This window comes from Sceloporus undulatus, chromosome 2, assembly GCF_019175285.1.
Source record: "Sceloporus undulatus isolate JIND9_A2432 ecotype Alabama chromosome 2, SceUnd_v1.1, whole genome shotgun sequence".
Classification (NCBI taxonomy): Eukaryota; Metazoa; Chordata; class Lepidosauria; order Squamata; family Phrynosomatidae; genus Sceloporus; species Sceloporus undulatus.
Genome location: NC_056523.1, coordinates 57,693,586 through 57,716,931, shown reverse-complemented (window position 1 = coordinate 57,716,931; position 23,346 = coordinate 57,693,586). Strand labels below are relative to the sequence as shown.

Below are 23,346 nucleotides of genomic sequence, written 5' to 3'. Positions count from 1 at the left end.
ATGATGATGTGTACTAAGAGTCTGAAGCCATGCCAAGGCATGATCCAGTCCTAACGACTAGAACACAGCTTTGGCGCAGCTTCCAGACTCTTAGACACATGAACATTTAAACAGCATACCTTCAAAGTGACCCGAAGCATCTTTAATTTGGGCCTTTCTTGTAGGGGGGCCTATATTTGTGATACATACGTAGCCATCCCAACTATGTACAGGATGAGAAGCCTCTTTTAGTATTCCAGTCACCCATGGTTTCACAGAAGTTCATTTGAAGAATAAGGCTATCAGTGGCTATTGGTCAAGATGGTATATATTACCTCCAATATCAGAGACAGTATGCTTCTTATGCTCATAATGAAAGGCAGTGTAGTGTAGTGGTTTGAGTGTTGGACTACACCTCTGGAATACCAGGCTTCAAATCCCCACACAGCTGTGCAAACCCACTCAGTGATCTTGAGCACATTACACTCTCTCAGAGGAAGGAAGTGACATAACTCCTTTGAATAAATTTTGCCTACAAAACCTTGAGCTGCCTTAAGTCAACTAGTAGTAAGATTTATTCAGTCGTTGACCAGTATAAAAAATAACTTGATAAAACAATAATTGCAAAATACAATTATTAATAATTGTTAAAAACAATTTCAGATACAAAGTCAGAAATTATTTGAAGGTAAACAACAATAACAGTGGCTCTCAATAGAAGTTGCTATGGAAAACAAGGAGAAGGGGGGCTAATGCATTGAGACCCTGCTAGTGGGATTTCTAAATACATCTGGTTAACTGGGTGGCTCAGTTTCCTTTATTATCTTCTTTTCTCAGAAACTGTGATTTCTTCTTTTGGCAATAAACACAATTTCAGCACCAAGATGGACAAGCAAAGTACTATTAAGATATTTCAGAGTTCCCATACTTTTAAAGTGTCCTGTCTGCTGGTCCTATCCAGATCCTTCTTCCTGTTTATTATGACTGTGATATCATAATTAATCAATAGTATCTTAATTGTCCCAATGATCTCATATGTTATAATTATTTTGTTTTTAAAATGGTCAGGCCCAACTGCTTTCATAGAAAAGCTTCAAAAATAATGTTCAGGAGCAGCCAGGCAAAGAATCTGAATGACCAAAGACAGATGATGTGGGCTGAGATGGAGTACTGGTCATTGCTGGAGGTGGCAGCTGGTGAGGACTAAAAGTGGTGGGTCTCTGCAGAGACTGCTCCCAAGAAAGTGCTGGATCTGAGAGCTGGTTGTGAAGTATGGTGAATTTAGACTGGACAGTTAAGCTATGAATGTTCAGGCTGGCTGGTACTACAGCCTACATAACATTCTTGACCCACAGAACGTAGTCTGCTGAATTCACAGAAGAACCAGAACACAGATGGTGTAAGAGGTAAAGTCTCATACTAACAGATCCCCTAAACTTATTTCTTATTTCTTATTTATTCCCTACTGTAAAAAAGAATGAAAATAATGCAATAAAACAATTAAAATCTGATCCTCATCTAGAACAGTGAACTGAAACAGCAGAGAAATTTTGAGAGAGCATTTAAAAGAATCTGCAATGTTACTTTTTAAAATAGTCATTCATTCCCTCTGCGACTTTATTTGACAAAGAAAATCCCATAGGATTGATAAAAGAATGGCTTAAAATTATGGAATAATAGACTTGGAAGGGGCCCCATAAGCCACCAAGTCCAAGCCCTTGCTCAGTGCAGGAAAAGCTTAAAGACCCTGTCAAAAATTTCTGTCCAAATGTCTCTTAAAATGTCCTTTAAAACCAACTTTTGAAAACGACCAGAAACATTTACACAATTACTCCAGCAGTAGGAATTGTGTGACTTCCCAGTTCTTGTTGAACAGCCTTGCCCTCTCAGCCACTCACAACAAATGCCTGGAGTTGCAGTTCAACATCTGGAGGACTGCACAACTCCCACGTCTGCACTATTACACCACCAAAATAACTTCACTATTGAATGTTGTGCTACTTTTTAAGGGCAGCTTCACTGCAACCATGACACCTCAAAAAGTAATTAGTTGCTGTCAACTATATTTGTTGTTGTTATTGTTGTTGTTGTTGTTGTGTGTCCTTAAGTCATTTCCGGCTCATGGACACTCTAAGGCAGACCTATCATAAGTTTTGGGGGGCTGCTATCAAGATGCTAATCACTAAACTGCTTAGCCATGATCAAAAGGAAGGAGTAAAGTGAGGAGGGCCAACAAACAGGAAAAATGTAATTAACATTGGAGGGGAACTTTTCTGAATTGATCTTACTTGTAAATAAACCTTATAGAATTTCCTGGCCACAGGAAAGAACATTCTAGGTCTAGGATATCATAGTGCTATATTACATTATTTGTTTTAATTCATTTTCCAGTCAATCATGTAAAAGCAACAGCTCAGGAATGCTAAGAGGCGTTAGCTGTGAAAGTGAGCACAACTGCATTTGAAAATTTCTTCATTTTCAGAAGTGTCTGACATGTGGCATAGAAGGTGTCTCAGAAAGAAAGGGCCATGGTGTCTTGGGACATATAGAACTAGCTGTGCCATTCTTTGGATCCCCATTAATAAATTTTGCTCCTAAGTGCAGAGATAAACCCGCTACAAATGAAAACAATCATGCAATATTACATTATGCTAGCAAATCCATTCTTAAAAAAAAAAAGCTGCTGCTGCTTTGTTTTACCTGAAACTCATATCCCAATAGATCAATGGGGATAGTGTACTTCCGGGCATAGTTCTGCATTGCTCCAGTTAAAAATGCTTGTGTGAAAAAGAAGCCTGACAACCAGAACACACAGGGCTTTCCAGAGTCATACCAGTCCTTGTAAAAGAAATAGAACAGCGTATTTTAAAATCCTAGCTATAGGTTAATCATATTTGATAAAATTATGTTAACAAATTCTGTTACTAAAAATCTCATTTACTTGAAAGATTCTCAAGACAAATGTAAATGTTTATTATTTGTTATTCCCCTAATAATTAGATTCTAATACATTAATCAGAAATTCACAATTATTTGTGAACCATGCTGCTTTACCTGTAAGAATTTCAGTCTAGCTAGAAAATCCAGAATGTAACTCCCCAGTGGTTTCAGGCTCGGGTATGAACGCTTGGCCCAGATTTCTGCAACTTTTCCAACAAGGAGACTGGCACAAAGGGCCTCCAGCTCAGAATCCATTACAACCAATCCTTTAATGGCTTTCTTCAAATTCACCAGAGTTGTACGAATGGTACGTATTAAACTATATATGTTAAAAAGAATCAGGAAGTTCAATAATATGAAATCTCAATGATACTATCTACTTCTTCAAAGTGATACAACAGTGTTGCATAAATTATGTGCAGCACTACAAAACAAATTCCACAGTTTCCAGTGAAGGATTAAGAAGACATTTGTTTTCATGTATCTTTCCTACCAGGAAAGATAAAACACACTGTCTAAAAATATTTATTTTAAAAGAAAACAACATCCTTACTTGTTAAAGCGTTCCATTTCTTGTACCAACACAGTATTCATACTTTCTTCATATTTCACAGGATACTTAAGAAGTGCGGCTTCGATATCATAATCACCTGGCAACTAGAATTATTGACATTCTTGTTTTCATTTTGACAGATACAATTTGATTTAACTGAATTGTTCTATTGTAATATAACACCATGTAATGAAAACTCAGACTGCCATCCAAATCGTTGTTGTTATTATTATTATTATTTTATTCATTCATATGTTATCTCTCCCTCATAATAGGACTCAAGGCAGCTTACAAAATGTTAAAACATATACAGATTAAAACACATACAAAACATCAGAAAGAAAGAAATGAATATATTAATGCATTGTTTTAATTCTACAGTTAAGAGAACAACTGTGTTTTCTGTGGTATTTCCAGATTTTTCTAGGTTTTTAAAAAATATAATAAATAATAACAATTATTTAATTATTTATTATTATAAATAAAAACTTTATTTTTACCCTGCCTCTCTGACAGAAGACAATCGAGGCGCCAAAATAGTTTGCTGTTATAGTGCAATAACGTTATGATTGTCAGCTGTTAACCATTGCAATCAGTTGTCTTTACTGAATGGAGGGTGTTTTCCAAAGATTAATTCACTATTTTCCTGTGACACTACATACTACAGTGTTACTACCACAGCATTATTTTTTTAATTATTTAAAATATTTTAAAGATAATAGCATAATAGAGGTATGATGTCATAAATTATGACATAATTTTATGTCATAAAATCACAGGACAAATTGTTTCTCTTCGTGTGTGACTTCTCACAATGTAAGCTCCGGGCCATTGGGTACACTTTAAAATATTTTTGCTTAAATAGTTTTATAATGGTTTAATGAGAAGCAGTTTTGAACATGACAACCTGAAACAATTGAGTAATCTGATAAGCACTTTTGTTTTTGCAGGAGAAAGACATAAAAAATTGCATTGAGAGATTTAGGGAATGATCAGTATACCATTATGATGTGCTGTAATCGTGTTATTACAGCCATGTATTTTTAAAATGTGATTAGTAAACCAATCACAAATCATAAGACAGGGCAAATGGGATGGTGATAATGGAATTCATACAGATGAAAAAAACTGTGTAAATCACATTATTACAGTGCAAATGTGGCAAGGATGTGATACACAGTGTCAACAACCAGCTATTGCTGTGAGTATAACTGAAGCAATTTTCCATGGGTATAACCTGGCATAACAGTATGGTATGATAAAGACTTAAGAACCTAGTCTTAGTCTTACCAGATTCTACACCTTCAAACAAACCTTGTTATTTTATTTGATTTTTCCTTACTTTGCTGAGGATGTCATCTGCAATTTCATACAAAGTATTGTCACTGCCACCCGAAGATCCTGTTTGTGTGCTTCCACCTTGTGTTAGTATCAGAGATTCAAAGAGGACTTTTGTTTGTTGGAGATCCTTTGAGATATCTACATTATCATGAAGACCGAATACCTCTGGCTGTTGACTGACAGGGAGATTCTAGACAAAGCAAAATTCATTAAGTAATTCAGTAAAGGTTAAATAGTTGCCAACAATTTTAGGAAATACTGTATTTCTTTTAAGTTGGTATGATGACAATAGGACTAGGAGACATCTCTGGGGATTTTATGGCTTTACATATAAATATCAGAGGGTACTCCCGTGTGCTAAACAAGACTGTACCATCAAAGGGAATAAAATGACATATGTCTGGTGATGGCATCCAGGTCTGTGTGCCCTTTTCCAATTGCTAGTCTTGCTGTGTGGTCATGGATCTTAGAGTTTAATAGTCAGCAGATATTGAAAACTGCTAAGAACAGGAACACCCATCACAACATGGATGAAGTTTCTTTTTGTGACCTTGATTCAGATGTACACCTGCATACTAGGAGCTAGTTGTAGTCCAATGGCTACAAAAGTAGACTATCAACTTGGAAACTCTTGGTTCAGTTCTAACGTCTTGTTTGAAACCATTAAATAGTCTGAAGCAGTGGCATCACTAGGAGGTGTGGGGTGTATGGACTGCACCAGGTGACATCCTAAGGGGGATTGACACTACTGCTCCTCAAATGCCTACCTTTTGGCAGAAACAGGCTGTGGCATTCACCTGCTTCCTTTTAAAATGCTTTAAGAGACAGTGGGAGTGGGGTGAATCTCAGTGGGAAGAGAAAGGAGAGGCCTCAGAATTTTTAAAAATTAAAATTTCAAAATTTTAATTTTTTACATTTAAAAAATTGAATGTTTAAAAGAATTTATTCTTTTAAAATTTTCTTTAAAAACATTACATTTTAACCAAATATTCACTACGTATATGTAAATACATTTATATGTGTGTGTGTGATATTGTAATTTGAAGGTACAATTTTAATTTTGTTTATGCATTACATTTGTTATGCATTAATAGTTGCTTATACATTACATTCAGTGGTATACGGGAGTTACGATTTATGAGTAACATTAGTGCAAAAAGCATTACTAAAGATTCTGTATGGTCTGAAATGGGAGAAGGTCCATGGGGGTGTGTGTGACACCAACCCTAGGGACGCCACTAGTCTGAAGCAAGCCATCTCCCAAGCTTAGCTCCCAATCTCCAATATGAGCATAAAAAGAATAACTTTCTTTAAAGGTTGCTATGAAAATTACAAAAATAATACATATGAAGCTTTTTCAGCACTCAAAAGAGCACTGCTTGTTGTTGTGTGACTTCAAGTCATTTCTGATTTATGGCAATTCTAAGGCAACTCTCTATCATGAGGTTTTCTGGGGCTGAAAGTGTCTGATTTATGCAAGGTAACCCAGTGGGTTTCCATGGGCGAGTGGAGAATCGAATCCTGGTCCCAGAGTCATAGTCCAGCACTCAAACCAGTAGGCCACACTCTTCTGTTTTGTTATTGTGTATTCCTGCATGGCAGGGTTTGGACTTGATGGTCCTTGAGATTTTCATGATAAAAGACACTCAAAAAGGGTATGTCGTACCCCCTTCTGTGCAGTACTAACAGGTGTTAGCTATGGTGCCACTGCCATTGTCTCTGAGTAATCCTCTGCCAATGTCACCCCCTCACTAGTGCTGCTGCCCAGTAGCTGTTCGGCACATTTAGTCTGGCACTTCAGCAAAAACCTGTCTGAAATGGGAGATCCTACTAAATGTACAGCTGCCATCAGCATAGCCTCTTACTTCACAGAAGCTAGCAATCCCACCATCACAGAAAATTAGGGTTTTGGTGAGAAAACTGGTGTCATGGTGAGATTTTTATTTATTATCAGCACTATTATCAGACTATTGTATACTTGAAGCTTATGAGAGAGACACGTCCTACGAGCCATTTAGCCCTATAAATTTCAATTGTGAACAATTATTTACTGGGTTTTATCCTCTTCTTCTACTGCAGGGGGTGAGTGTTCTCTGGCCCTGCAGATGTTGAACTACAACTCCCCAAACCTCTGACCAGTGTCCATGTTGGCTGAAGTTGGGGGGAGCTGGGCATGTTCATACATTCCTTATCCCTGCTGTACTGTAAGCAGGATGAGATTCCAAACTGTAACTAAGTATCAGTCACATATAGTGACATGAGTCAATGTGGATTGTAGTAGCAGGTTTTGGTGTGGATTCCATTTTGACCCTTTTTTAAGTAGAAAGAGGAAATCTGCTATATGTCTAAAAGAAGAGGAAAAGTTTAAGATTAAAAAAAATCCTGCTAAGTATAATTAACATAAATACAATAACATGTAAAAAGAAAAGACCGTCCATTTTTATCCTCTTTTTGTATTATACTAAAATAAGCTAAAACATATATGGCCTGGTTAGAGATAAGCAATCAAGTACCTTAATAAATTCAATGTACTCATCATAGGTTCCCTTTGGTGGAGCATAGTAGTTGCCACTAGGAGAAAAGGGGTAACGAGGATTTTCAACTATTTCTGGGTTGTAAAAGTCAGCAAGCATAGTCAATAGCAGGCGTCTGTCCCAATCATCTGTCACTCTTCCTCCATAATTGCACTCACCAGTAAGGTAAGTGATTGCTTCAAATGGAACATTTTCATATTCATTTACAAACAGCTGGAATTGAAAATGAAATGATAGATTTTAGACTTCAAACCATGCAATTCTTTGCTCTTACTGTAGGAGATGAGAAAAGTTTAGGTACTACATATAAATGAAGAAGAAAATAAATTCCTTCTTAATGTTATTAGTTCCAATTCACACTTTTCAAAGTTGTTTTCTGCTCATGTAAATATCAGGAACATGTATGTAAATATACATGTAAATATCAGGAATAAAGCACTGAGATTCTCAAAATAACGCCTGGCACACTACAGGGGAATCTGATAGCTTGAGAAGCACAATACAACATAACAGCAATTATAGTGATATATTAATGACCCTCAGCATCCTCCATAAGGAATGATGACCACAGTCCTCTCTGGGTTAGCATAAGGCATTGTATAGTTCTTACTCATGGACAGCTGTGTCACAAAAAGACGGCCAGGCAGAATCAAATAGCTAACACTGCACTCGTGTGAAGACTGACATCAGTTTTGTCTTGTGAGAGGGAGATGGAGAGCACCTCCACCAGCACAGTTTTGTAAAACTGATATGATTTTGCAGCAGCTAATAGAAGTAGATTATTAGTATCCATAGAGGAATGAGCTTTATAGGGAAATTAGTGTATGGTTCTTTGTTACGGCCTTATATTTGTTACAGAAAAAAATAATTCAGAAATTTACCTGTAACTGTCTTACACTGATACGCAAGTCTGATTCATTAAACCCATATGGAATATTCCATCCAAGAGGCCCAAATTTCTTCCTTTCCTGAACAAGGGCATGAAAAAAGCAAACTCCAAAGAGCAGTTTCTCCCATCTCTTTAGGGAAAAAAGAAAAGTATTTAGCACTGCCAATAGGAAATAAGATGAAATATATGGTGTTGAAAAGAGGCTATTTATCTATCTATCAGTAAATTATTGGATATATTAGGATTCAAAAAGGATTTTAAACTGCAATTTTGAATACTATTTATACATTTGGAGGTCCAACCAAGTCTGTAAGCAGTTCATGCCTCTTATATGCAATAATAAAGATACAATTCACTGGAATCTGGATTCCATCCACTGGACATTGCTGTTGCCACCCACTTACAGATATATAGATATAGGGTAGGGGCCAACAGAATCATATCAGTAATGGAACTGGTTCTGTCAACAGAAATAGGAGAAGTGATTCCTTCTGCTCCATGTAATTCCGCATGTACCCTCAAAACTGATTCAAAAGGCTGGAACTTCCCTGGAACAAGGTTTGGCTTGAACAGAGAGCTGCATTGGGGAGGAAAGAAAGTCCTACTGTGGTAGCGGTTGTCAATTACTATAATGTTGGATTTAGGCTACAGTGTTTCTGAAAGCTTCTGAAAGCAGCTAGAGGCCGACTGGCCAGGTAAGTAAGGGCAGTGGTGAATGCCTCACTGCAGCAAGGGAGGTTTCCATCCTGCTTAAAGGAAGCTGTGGTGAAGCTATTACTGAAAAAGACCTCCCTGGATCTCACCATTCTAAACAACTATCAGCCAGTTTCTAACATTCCATTCTTGGGCAAGGAGTGAGTGGTGGCCTCCCAGCTCCAGGAGTTTCTGGATGAGACAGATTATCTAGATCCATTTCAATCTGGCTTCAGATCTGGCTATGGGGAGGAGGCAGCTTTGGTCACTTGGAGAAAGGCGGCATACAAATGATGATGATGATGATGATGATGATGATAATGATGATATTGCTTCCCTATGAAGTGGACATGAAGGAAGCAAAAACAGATTCCGCATGCCAAGGCAATGATGCACCCGGAAAAAGGAGCTGTGAAATGCGTCTCCTTTCTCGGCCACTGCTGAGGTCCCATTAGTGCCCTGCAATGGTGAGGTGACGTCTGTTGTGTGCCGCACAATCTGGACGCAGCACACAACACATGTCATTGGCACTGGTAGATCATGGGATAGCTCAGGAGCGTGGGGACGCTTCGCTCTCCCGAGCCCTAAAACTGGCATAGTGCCAGTCTGTATTGGGCCATTGGCATTTAAGTGGTTAAGTGAGTTAGAGTCACGGTCAGAATTAGCTAGAAGATGAGTGTTTGAGGCCTAAATACCATAAAGGAATCAGATCCCAACAGAACTTGGGTTGGCCCTGGTTAGTACTTGGATGGGAGAATGCAGATGAATACATGGTGCTGTAGGCTATATTTCAGAGAAAGGGACTGGCAAAACCATCTCTGAGTATTCCTTGCTTAAGAAAGCCCTATGAAATTCTTGGGGGTTGCCATAAGTTGACAGGCAACTTGAAGGCACATACACAAGTACATGAGTGTGAGAGAGATGTGATTTGGATGGATTAAAAAGTAATCTGTAATGTTAGGTTCAAATTCTGTGTAATAAATAATCTTTTTTTTGTATTATATGCTTTTGCCTCCACAAATGCTATATATTGGAAAGTCGAGTTCATACACAGTGTCTCTGGTGGCAGCAGTGGATAATGAATTGTGGTATCCGGTGGGGTAGAAGATAAATACAGTAGGCTCTTGCCATCCATGAGCTTGCCATTCATGAATTTGGACATCCATGGATGGCCCATTCCATTCACCGCAATGGTGGTGCACCAGTAAGGTCACCGCATGCTAACATTGGAAACAGCAGAACATCAAGTCCTGTGGTTTTTGTTAGCTGGAGGGGGGGAGAACAGAACGCCAGCAGATATGATGGGGTCAACTGTAAAATCTCACACAGAAACCACAAGGGGATCTTGGAGGTCCCCAAAGCTGGTGGCCACAGAAGTGGGACTAAGAAAGTCCTCACATTGGTGGCAGAGATAATAGGAAGCCCTCACATTTGGTAGCAGTGGCTGGGATAACTGGAAGTCCATACAGTTGATGGCAGCAGAGGGATAGGCAGAACCCTTACAATAACACTTCTGTATAGTTTCATGTTTTCTCCCCACCCCATTCAGCTGCCAAGCCTTAGGAAATGTTACTGCAGACCAGTGGGTAGGGGAGGGCAGAGGGAGGTAATTCAGATGAGAAAGAAGCAGCTGGTCTCAGCTGGGGCGGTGGTGGTACAGTGCAGTTTGTGTCCATCTCCTTTGGAGCCTAGACCAGCTGAACCTTCAGCATCGAGTGTCTCTCTGCCCTCCTTTACCCACTGGCAAATAGCAGCAGCAGCAGCAGCAACCCCTCCTGTGTCTTCATAGCTGCTAGGGGTAGGAACATCAGGACAGGGTGCAAAGGTTAGAGACATGACTAAGAATACTACCAAAGGAACAATGCATCTTAGGTGATCTTTCTTTAGAGGCACGTCTGAAGGGACACTTCAATAATTCCTACCTCTTTATTCATCATTGTTGCAGAAGTACTCCAGAGGCAAATGCAATCAGGAATGTGTTGCAAGTTCAACAAATTTTCTATTAGCATCTGGATTCCCCACCCCCCATCCTCCTCCTTATCCCCAAATTTAAGGCCACACTTTAGCTTACAATCATCACCAGGAAAACAATGAGTAGCTTGGCTAATTAAGCAAATCACATAAAAACATTCCGAGAAAATTACCAGTTCCTTTTTAGGACACCCAGCAAAGAAGGCTGGATCAGAAAGAGGATCAGAGAGGTAGGACTGCAGCAAATTTAATCGAAGACCTGTTGGAGGTTCATTTGTCATTTTTACACCATTCTGTAGAATGGTTACCGGAAACTAGAAAAAACATATATGACAAAACAAATGGATTAGGAGATTTCCATTCTAATTGACCAATGCAACCCTACTATTCAACAAAGAAAACTTCTCTTATGTTTTACATGTTCAATATAGAATATTATCATATGATATTTAATATGTTTTTGTTTCCTGGTTTTTATGTGTATAAATTATTTGCTTATTTTCTTTCAATACCAAAATTGGCATGTTATAAAGACTGTGCAAAATTTAGTGACTGCCCATATTCTAAAACGAAACTTGTCAGTCCCAGAATAATTATGTGAAGGTCAACAGTTACAGTTGTCCACGCAAATCTCTATAGTTAACAGGGTCTGCAGTTCGCACACCAAAAAAGCTGAGAGAAGAAACCTCCGGCTGCAAACCTGACCCATTCAGGTCCAAACCATTCTTTCAGATACCCAGTATCATTATTACAGTGACAAACCTATAAAAGGACAGCTGGTCCAGAAGGATACTATACTCAATGACAACAATATCACACACCACTCTACATCTCCAAGCAAATACCATCCAATCACAAAGCTCAAACCTTGACCAAACATGTACTGAAAATAAGTTTAGATGTCAGTTTTATCCAGAGGCTATGGAATTGATCCACTGCCACAAACTCTGTAATCTTTCTCAAGTATGACAGTTTTGAAATTGATCAATAATTTGTAATATCTATGGTGGTAGAATTCAAAGATATAGCCATGTTAATCTATAGAATCAGTATGTAGAGAGATCTTGTAGTACCCTTGAGACCAACTGAAAGAAAGAAGTTGGCAGCATGAGCTTTCATAGATTAAAGCCTACTTACTTTCTTGTAATAATGCCAACTTCTTTCTTGTAGTACCTAGACAGGGCTTTTTCAAAATACATCTCATTATAGCCTATTTTAACAAGCCAACATCTAGCAAAAATGTTTTACTATGACCTGAGTGGAATTAGTCCATAACTTTTAGAAAGCTAAAGTTAGGTCCAAAACACACTGCAGAAATAATCCAGTCTGAAACTGCTTTAGCTGCCCTGGCTCAGTGCTAGAAAATTCTAGGAACTGTAGTTTCCAGACTTCCTAGCATAGAACCAGGACAGTTAAAGCAGTCTCAAACTGGATTATTTTTGCAGTGTGTTTTGGACCATAGTTAATTTTAGTATACTATATTGTACATGCATGCTCCCAAATATCCAATTAAATCATGCTGGTTTATTTCTGCAGTGTGTTTGGGCCTTAGCTAACTAAGTAGGTCTAGAACAGTAGTGGACAAGTTTGGCAAGTTAGGGGCTACTTTTCTGCCCCTCATATCCTTTAGGCATGGCAAAACAGATTGCAAAAAAAGGAAGAAAATCCAGAAGGTTTTTTGAATTTAAAAAAAATGTTGAACTGTTCAAAGGGTTCTCCAACCTATTTACAAGATAAACTGCCATGTGCACTCTATATCCAGAGTGGTGCTGGAGAGATTTGAAAACTGACAATTTCATTTAGGTGGCTGTCACTATTCTAACAGTATCATTACATTTCTGGATGGCCGTAAGCTCTGGATCTGTCATTCTTCTTGTATGAATGCTGATAAGTGTATCTTACGTTACCGAAACAAACAAATTACTTAGAATCATAGAGTTGGAAGAGACCGCAAGGGCCATCCAGTCCAACCCCCTGCCATGCAGGAAATCTAAATCAAAGCATCTCCAACTTAACTAGTGCATTTTAAAAATGAACCTTGCAGTCAGATTTTTGCTGGAAGATATGACTTGCTCATTAGTCTCAGAAGCAACAAGTTGCCAGGACTGACAAATTCATCACCCCCCTCCCCCACCGGTGCTTTGGCAAGGCTTTTGGTGATCTTCTGCCATGCATCTTGAATTTCTGGAAACTAAAGTTGCCTCCACACCTTGCCTCTTTCCTTTCAATGAGTGGGATGTGCCTCCTCCCTCTCCTGCACAAGATCGATTCAGTGACTGCTGCCACATCCTTCTCTCTTTTAGGTAGACTGGCAGGGGTTGTCATCAGGTGAATTGTTTGGACATGGATACTGGTGCTTTCTCCACATTTTCTGGGGATGGGAGATAAGCTGCACTGTGGTTGAATTCCCCCAGGTGGGGTAGGGTGCCGGTGGGGTACCAGTACTCCTGCCTTACTCTCTACCTTCTTGGTAGAAGTAGGGGAACCAGTGCAGCAATGCATGGGTAGTGCTTTGTTTCCCACTTCAGGTGACAGGAGAGCTTGGTTGCTCCTTGCTTATTTCAGCTAGGATTCTGGGAGCTCACATTTCAAATCCCTACTCAGCCATTGAGACCCACTTGATGACCTTGGACAAGTCACACTCTCCTATTCTAAAGAAGGCCATGATAAAACCTCCTCCGCAGAAATCTTATCAAGAAATCCCTATGAAAAGGCCATCTTACCTTAGAGTTGACTTGAAAGCACAAAACACCCCAAACACAATTACTACATTTCTTATTAAAGAATCCTTGGAACTAAAAATACCTTGGGTGATGGATAACTTGTCAGCCAGAGTCTGAAAATGGGATGGCAAGTTTCACTGTTAAATTCTTCACAGATTTTTTCTAACATTGGCATCCAGGAGACAGCAAGATGGCAATTTTGTAAACAAACCCAGGTCCCTTCCTCCATTCCTTCTCTTATCATTTTTGCTGCTATTGGTCCTTGGCCTTGTCCCAGAGAGATGGACTGAAACTTGTTTCCAATCATATTTTTGTCATTTGCAAACTTCAGAAGACCTGACATAAAAAGTGCAATATTTTAGTATCTGTTTGCTTGGTGGGAAAAAAAACTAATTACAAAATGCAAATCTAAAACTATTTGGAAATTATTATCTTTTTATCAAACAGATGACTTCCAATCAAACTTGATAACATTCCAATACCTTTTTAAAAAAGTATCCATAGGTTGCCAAAATAGGTTTGCTTAATATGAGGTAATTTTTTTCATTTCCATGATGTTCATACACAGACTTCATCTTGCAGTATAACATTTAGTATGTAAAACACTGACTCTTAATATAGATATCCCTTTACTATGATAATTTTGTATTGTATAGTGGCCCTCAGGTTGCTATAATCCGAAGAGGTACAGGCTGAACAATTACAAGATTCAGTATCTCGTCAGTCTATCCTATTTCCCCATCATCACCACTACTACCACCACAATACCATTCAGGTATGGGAATAACTGAATTTGGAGTGCAGTTTCCAAATTGCGAAAATTGATAAATCAGTTTTTATCCTAAAGTACTGCCCAAAGTGTTTGGAATTTGTGTTGTTGCTTCTCTTCTTTAACTCTTAAGCCTCTGAAGAGAGTAGGGTAACAGTGAACAGCAATTGCCAGCAAGTAACATTAAATCTAAATAGCACTATTTTGTACTGGTAATAAATAACAGAAAATTCATGCTCCCACAGTTAGAAACATTGGGTTTAATAAAGGTTAATTCTAAACAACAAAAATGTTTCCTTCTTCATCCTATTTCAGGATTCAATATCAGGAGAAATATTAGAACAGCTTATACGGGAGTCTGTTTCCAGGTATCTTGATGACAATGAAGTAGTTAAAACGAGCCAGCATGGGTTTGTCAAGAACAATCGGGCCAAACTAACCTTATATCTAAGGCTTTCACAGCCAGCATCCATAGTTTTTTGTGGGTTTTTCAGGCTATGAGGCCGTGTTCTAGAAGAGTTTATTCCTGACATTTCACCAGCAGATCCCAGCCACAGCTGTTTGCAAAACATCTGGAATAAACTCTTCTAGAACACAGCCTCTTAGCTTGAAAAACCCACAAAAACTAGCCTTTAAAAAAAACAGGTTAATAGCTTAGTAGATGATGGCAATGCTGTGAATATCATTTATTTGGATTTCACCAAAGCTTTATTTCACCAAAGCAAACTGAACAGATATGGAATAGATGCAAACACCGTCAGATGGATTCATAATTGGTTGGAAAACTATGCTCAAAGAGTTGTTATTGGTGGTTGTGTTTCAAACTTGAAGGAGGTCTCATGTGGCGTGCCACACGGTTTTGTCCTAGGGCTGACGCTCTTCAATAATTTTAATCAACAATTTAGATTTTATGGTGGAGGAAATTCTTACCAAATTGGTGGATGATACAAATCGGGGAGGGATAGCTAACACATTGGAAGATAGGAAAAGAATTCAAAAGGACCCTGATAAATTAAAAATTGGGTAGAATTCAACAAATGCAATCTTCTATATTTAGGCCACAAAAATCAAATGCACAGGCATAGGATGAGGGATACTTGACTCAGCAGTACTACGTGTGGAAAAGACCTTGGTTTTATTGTTGATCATAACTTGAACATGAGCCAGCTGTGTGATGCTGCAGCAAGGAAGGTGAATGTTATCTTAGCCTGCTCTAATAGAACCACAGGTGAGGGAAGTACAGTAATAGTCCCACTATATTTTGTGTTGGCCAGACCTCACCTGTATACTTTGTTCAGTTCTGGGTGCTTCATTTACAAAGGATATACAGGTTGGAGCAAGTTCAAAGAAAGACAATGATGATAAAAAGTATGGAGAACGAAGCAGCTGGGTGAAGAGAAGACTGAGAAGTGATATGATTTCCCTCTTTGAATACTTCAATGTTTGCCACAAAGTGGAGTGCAGGCTTATTTTCTGATGCCCCAGAGAATAGAACTAGGTCTAATGGTTTGAAGTTACAGTAAGGTAGATTTCGACTGAACATCAGAAATAATTTCTGGACAGTGAGAGTGGCTAGGCAATGGTATCAACTGTCTAGAAAGGCAGTGGGGTCTCCTTCTTTGGATGTCTTCAAAAAAAGGGTGGACAGCTACTTGCTGGGCATGCTCTAGCTGGAGATCCTTGCACTAAGTGGGGGATTGGACCTTGTGGCTCATAGGGCCTCTTCCACAACAGTAACTCTTTGATTCTATTAGAAAAATCTAATAGAAAAATCTGGTCTTTTACTCAGATTCTTTTTAGCATTCCTATGACAATAAATGGAAACTCAGCTTCTGACTGGATTGCTTGTAAAATATAAATAGAAGCATTTGATGTTTCTCCTGAAGAGCACAGCCTTTTAAAGACCCATAAAGATCAGCTCCTTCATGAGAAAAAGTGGTCAGTATTTTGACAAAAATGGCTGGCATCCTATTAGTGAATTATAATGCTGTAAAATAGACTAATTTTTGTATTGTTGTGGAGGTGAAATTCTGTTTCTCCCACTCAATGACTCAGTCACCCACAGCCCACCCTGTAAGCAATGCACTCCCCCTCCCCAAACATAGCTGTTTTCATATGGTTGGAAAACAGGGGGGCTCAGCAGGGCCACTGTGTACACAGAATTATGGATGAGAAAGGCCATGATCAAACATGGCACTTTTTATGTGGTTTTTGAAAAAAAATATGTTGTTCAATAAATTTTATAATATTTAATACTAATGAATTATTAGTAATTAATGTTAGCAAATTTTTAATCTGTTGCATATATACATAACAATTTTTTTAACAATTTTTTATTTTTAAATCCATCAGAAGCCCAAAAGAAAAAGCAAAAGCAAATAATGTGAAACTCTCAGACACTTGACTGTTTGAAAAGAAAACCCTGGCTCTGAAACAGCTACCCATTATTGCTTTAAGATAGGGGGGGAAAAGAAGAGAAAATGTATTACAATATATGAACTTACTAGCCATGGGATCCGCTCCAGGAGAAAGCACAAAAATCAGTGGGATTGTACTATTTGAATCTAAATAGCTTTTTGTTAGGTCAAATGGTGGTGGCTCAACAAATTTTTTTCCAAGTTTGTCAGTCACAAAGGTGGTTATGGCTGGTGAAATCTGTAAAAAAAAACTTCAGCATAAAATAGGTTTTTCTTTTGAAATACACAGCGTTTGTTCTAAACCACTCTGCTAGTATTTATTTAGGCACTCACAAGAAGTGTATATCTTATCATGAGTGGGTTTAGCCCACTTATAACATTTTTATTTACAGAGATTTAAATGTGTGGGTTTTTTAAAACACATTTTGAGATTATTTATTTATTTATTTATTTAGTGTATACCCTGGCCAAATGGAAAATGCCTTTGGAGTGGTTTAGAAATGTAAAAATTTGAAACAACTAGTAACATCCCAACCAAAACTAGTCAGTCAATCAATTTAATCTTTGAACAAACATTCAGATGGTAGGATAGTATAAGTCACCAATGTAACTTAATAATAAAAGCAATGAATGAAAGACTAAATGTTGAGTTTTTAAGAACTAAAAGTAACACTAGCCTTCATAGCTATTACTTCATTCATATGATTTTTGATCATATACGAAATTGAACTGCAAAGTACTATCTCAGTATACAATTTCCAGTGGAATTCTACCCACTGATAAAACTCATAGGGCAAACAGAAACTGCTTATGCAACTGCCTACAGAAATTACATTAACATATTTTACCTTGTCAGGTCTAAGGCATCGGAGAATAATCATCTTTTTTATTTCATTCAGGGATGTATTCCATGGTCTTGGTAAGGTAACATTCTGGGGTTCTTTACTATCATAGATTTTACGCCAATCATTGAGTTGTGCAGCTACATGACTCCTAGAAAAATGTAAACTGGAAATGTTCACAATTCAACTTTACATTTTAACAAGAGCTCTTCTAGATTCCAGCTTTTTCTAATAGTTGTTGTAGATGACCACCACACTAATTTGTGTTCCAGACATCTGCAGGTCAAATATCTATGATGAGCACTACTAGTCCTAGGGTACAGCCTAACATAGCATTTTTATGGTTTGACAGAATACCAGTTCTATGTGTTCCACAATTTCAAGTCTTGATCTCTATGCTAATTATTGCTTATGCAAATGATCCAGCAGGCCCAGTAGAGAAGTAAAGATATTTGCTTAGGGTTCAAATGGCTGCTCTAAAGAGGAAGCACCTCTGGTCTGAAGTACTTTCTGAATGCTTCCTCATTCAGTGCTTTTAGATGCTTATGCCCCAACTATACTATCAGTAGAAGGTGAGCAAAATAATTGTACAAAATCATTCATGAAAATGCAACTGTAATGTTAGCAGATAGTTCTTCCAGAACAAACTTTGTGATTTGCCTCTACATTTGTGACTATCATCACTATGGAAGCACCATTAGTTTAAGAGAAATAGAACAGCTCTATCATATGTTGATTCATTATTCCCTTAATTAAACTGCAGAAAACTGAAATAAATGCTTCTATGCAGAAAAGAATAAGTTATTTGACTGTAACGGTGATTTGCGTGATCACCTGGGAATTCACACAACTGGGTCTTGCACCTGCACACACCAACAACAGAACATTCCAGAGCTAAGTAGCCTTTTGGCAGGAACTCCGCCTCCCCCACTGCCCAAAGTGCATATCTGAGCATGCTAAGCTACTTTCCTCAACTCCACAACCACTGTGAAAAATGTAACAAGGGAAGGACAAAATAGAGCAGAGTTTTACAGATGGTCACTTGCAGAGCCACACTTACACACAAGAGACCTGTTCTTCTTCATGGTCTCTATGCCTCATACAAGTGGATGATTTTTCTTTAAATTTTAAAAATCATCATTGTTTTGGCACACTTTGTTTTAATCTATCTTGTGAGAATTGCCTTTGAAATCCATGTAGAAAAATGCTGTCTATAAACTGAATGGCCTTTCTATGTTTCCCCATTAGAAACAGAAAGTCTAGGAAATGTTCAAAAGGATGAGGTTCAGCTGATATAAAGAAAAGTGCTCTGTGGAAAGTACAGCTCTTGAAGCTCCCTTGAAGTGGTTGATTTTTACCCCCAAACACAAAATATGGTTGAAAACCAGCACAAAATATAGCTGTTTGGCCCCTACAATTTTCCAAGCCCCATGTATCTTTAAAACAAACAAACAAACAATGTCCCCAAATCTGTTGAAAATCAGCCAAAAACAAAACAAGAAGTGATATGTTACTTCATGTCATGTTGGGCACACCAATACAGTCCTGGAAGGCACAAGGATGAAAAATGGCAACTGCCCACCCATGGTTCAAAGCTGCACACCCCTCTGCAGTTTTCCACCCCAGTCCAAGGTATGTAAAGACTCTTTTTTCAGTTAGGTAGATAGATTATGCATGAAGGGAGATAGAACAATTCTATGTCACAAATGAAATCCCAACAGCACTTTTGAGAGAAGAGATGATTCTGGTCATAAAGTCACCTTGTCCAGATGAAAAGAAACGTAAGGAGGATTTGACTGAACATAGTTCAGATCCTCTCCTTGCAGAAGTAGCTGCAACCAAAAGGGTCATTTTAAGGGTGAATAACCTGACTGATCACCAACAATTCAGATGGTCTTTCCCCTCAGATGCACTACGGCTGCTTATAAGGACAACACTAACTATGAAAGTGATACAAATTGGGGACAGATAGATGAGTGAGGCCCTTCAAGCAACCATTACACTAATAGTCTACAAACAATGATAGACCACTGAAATGCCATTGCTGGTTTGCAAAGATGGTAATAGGATAGATGATAATCCAAGAAAACAAATAAGAGATGTAATTGTGTTTTTAAAAACATCTGTCATACCGTAGTCCTTTAAAAGCAGGCATATCACTTGCACGGCATATTTCATCCCAGCTTTTATCTTGTAGCCAAGATGGATCTGGATTCTTGAATTTGCTCTTGAGGCCAACTCCTCCAGTTAATAAAAACATAAATTCTTGATGTTCAATTTCTTTTTTAGCCCTATTTTTAAAAGGAATGAAATCACAAAACATTACATTAGGCTGAAACCAAAAATAAAATAAAATTTAAAAAAATCACTCAATAATGCTTCATTTACAGCTTCCATCCCCAGCTTGTTGATCTGGAAATGTGTGTTTCTGCAGCTAAAGTAACATTCTGTTCTTGGCAAGCAGATCAGAGAGCACTCTACATGTTTCTCACTAAAACTCCATGTAACTATAAAGTGACCAGAAACTCTGTGACAGTAAAGGTTCAATGGAAAACATTCCCCCTCTGTCAATAAGCTTCCACCCTGCCCTTACTAAAGCAGAGGGGTGGTCATGGGGACAAAGACGGGCTAAATGAGGGAGCAGACAAAACAGCTTGATTGGCTAATTATTAATCTTATAGCCCAATTCTGTTTCCTGCTTCATTTGGTGTAATGCAACAGTGGTCTTAAGATCTCTGCAATGAGCCATATGTGCAGCACACTGATACTTGGAAGATACTGTATGTTTCCTACATTTTACAATGCTCCAGGTTAAAGAAAGGAACATTTTCTTCATTTATTGAAATATTTCAGAAAACACAGGCTCTTACATCAGGAGATTACAGCACAGTAAAAATGAAAACAGCAGCTTATCCTTCTCAAACAGGGAGCGGCAAACATTGCAATACAAGTTGTACGTGAAATGGTCATTTAGATAGCGTAGCCTTTTTTCCAAGATTTTAGATCGGTTGCTAGAGAAAAGAACAGATATACATTTAGAGAATGCATATTCAACATAGAAAATATTGATCTAAATGTTTATCTATTAACCAATGAAATATTTATGGGGCATTCATACGGTATGCAAGTATAAGCACAAAAAGTTGCCAGAAATACTTACATCTGCAACTGCAAATGTTTGCAAGCTCAAAACAGAAAACCAGTTTTTAACCTGCAATTGCATATATTTAACAATTGGCCTCTATATTCTGAAATACAGTAAAAATCTAAAAACTGAACTCAGTAATGGCTTACCTGTCATGAATAGAGTTGATGTATAGGTTTACAAACCATGAGAGAGAATACTGGTACATAGGGTCAATATTAGCCAGATCAGCAATACTGAAGAACAACACAGAAGAATGTTTTGCAATGGGTCTGTAGCCTTCTCGAGACTGTGCTATTTGAATTTCAGTTTTTTCTGCAATCTAGAGAAAATATATTCCTTAGAAAATCATTAAAATAATGACCAAAACACATAGGGCAAGCCACCTTCAAAGGTGAATAGATCGATATATTTGTTGTAAATATTATTTCATTAAATTAGGTCCTGCTATATTGATATAGTGCCAAGATTTGTGATATCACACTAGTGCACTGAATGACACTCTGCTTATTTGCTGGTGTGATAAGTCACATAGACCATTTTTCCATCGAATAAGATAAACAGAGTTAAATGCATTATACCAATGAGTCATTCACACTCAATTCTGCTCTCTGATTCCTCTTCATCATGGTGGAAAGTTCTACTAACATCATCTTGGCTTAACATGAAAATGTTTTGATTATAAACACAAGCCAGTGAGGAAAAGGGAAACCATTGATTTACTGATATTTTTGGTCATTTTGGGAAATAAATAAATAAATACATAAATAATCAAATCACTTAGACAAATTTTTGAGGGAAAAGAGAGGCCTGGGGCTTTTGAATGTCCAAGGAGCTGCTAAAAAGGGCCTGGGGCCTGCATGAAGTTCACAAACTATATTTTCTCCTGAACAGCCAGTGGTGCTGATGGAATAGAGCAGGGGAGTATGTTTGGCCAATGGGGAGGGCACAGTCTCAGGTGCAGAGGAAAGGGCAGTTTATAGGCCTGTAACTGTGGTTCTTCAAGTGGCCATCTGTGAAATCAAACAAATGGGTTCTTTGTGCCTGCACAGTGCACCATTCACAACTTTCTACAGCTGTTACATAACCTTTTTGGCAGTAACCTTGCCCACCCATAGGTGCCATACAGCACCCTTCCTGCCAAAAGCCCTCAGTTCCATGGACATTGAAGTAGCACCATCCAATGAAGCTAAGGAAAGGCAAGACATGATGAGGGAAGGATGGGTGGGGTTGTATGATTTCACAGATGATCACTCAAAGAATCATGGTTACAGGTATATAACCTATCCTTCTTTGTGGTCTCTGTGAATCACACAAATGGGAGACTACCAAACTACTCACTATAGGAGGTGGGAGTGAACCACCCGCAACTTCCATATCATGACAGATATGAACATAGTATTGCCCTTCCAAAATCTGCTTCAGCCCTGGATCTGACATCTAGCCTACAGTGTGGGATGAAAGGTAAAGGCTACAGCCATGTAGTAGTTCTACATACATCCTCCAGTGAGATGGCTCTCAAGAAGGCAGCTGATGTGGCAATAGCCTGTGTAGAATAGCCTCTTGGCCAGTCCATAAGCCAAAAAGATTGTAGAAACTACCCACTTTGAGAAGTGCTGGGAAGAAACGGTCTATCCTTCTTCTTTGAAGAATAGCTGACAAATATTCCTTGAGGGTCTCAAATGCCTGAAGTCCTGTCCACATAGAAAGCAAGGGCCCTCCTCACCATGTGACTACGCCTGACGCATTCTGGAGCAAAACCTCTGGCATTAGGTATTCTCAGGAGAGGCAAATAGATCCATCTCTGGAGTGTTCTACCACCGAAAGACTAGTTTCAGGGTGTCAATATGGAGTGTCAATTCATGGCACTAATCTGAGGTTCTGCTGAGGGCAGAACTAGGATATTCTCTGCCCTGAAAGGTAGATTACTGAGATGGAGATGTTCTTGCCAATGCACAAATGCTCTGGATGCTTGTGGTGGTACTGAAGATGGTATTGACTTAGCAGCAGTGGAAGATTACTCCATTGCCCCCAAAGCTGCCATTGTTAAATGAACTGTAGCAGAAGACCATAAGGCACTCTTGTAAAAGAGGACCTTGAATCTCAAAGCCCTATTCCACCAGCTTGCGGCGTGAACAAATATGTGTGTTTCTCCCAGGCAGAGAAATCTGGGATTTTAGCATCATAGGATACACACTTTTTGAAAGACACAAGTAGAACAGAAAACCCCAAAAGGTGGACATGGCCTAGACTGTAACATCCTAGCCAAAAATGGGAAAGTCCAAGCTGCTGTCAGACTAGATCAGAAAACTAATGAAGCTACCGTATCCAAAAAGTTCACTAAATCGAAAGGGAAAAACCAGAAAACATAGTCCAAAACAGCCAAGTCAAAACACAGTAGATAAATTAAGGTCTAGCCATGTTCCTGTTAGTGCTGCTGCAGATGCACACAAAAATGAACTAGGGACTTTTGGCTGGGAAGGGTCCTATGTAGCCTCTATGGGTGGATGGGGCTACCACCAAAAAGTTTATATAACAGCTCTAGAAGGT

General features: G+C 38.5%; 1 protein-coding gene across 1 annotated transcript in view; it reads right to left on the bottom strand.

Moving 5' to 3' along the window:
* DNAH12 (dynein axonemal heavy chain 12) overlaps positions 1-23,346 on the bottom strand; it is a 155,537-nt gene that overhangs the window by 5,619 nt on the left and 126,572 nt on the right. The window contains 13 exon segments of the mRNA XM_042451361.1: positions 2,680-2,817; positions 3,034-3,238; positions 3,473-3,576; positions 4,815-5,003; positions 7,327-7,560; positions 8,229-8,366; positions 11,074-11,214; positions 13,706-13,959; positions 16,897-17,047; positions 17,658-17,802; positions 19,784-19,942; positions 20,522-20,662; positions 20,946-21,118. Coding sequence (XP_042307295.1) covers positions 2,680-2,817; positions 3,034-3,238; positions 3,473-3,576; positions 4,815-5,003; positions 7,327-7,560; positions 8,229-8,366; positions 11,074-11,214; positions 13,706-13,959; positions 16,897-17,047; positions 17,658-17,802; positions 19,784-19,942; positions 20,522-20,662; positions 20,946-21,118 — 2,172 coding nt within the window.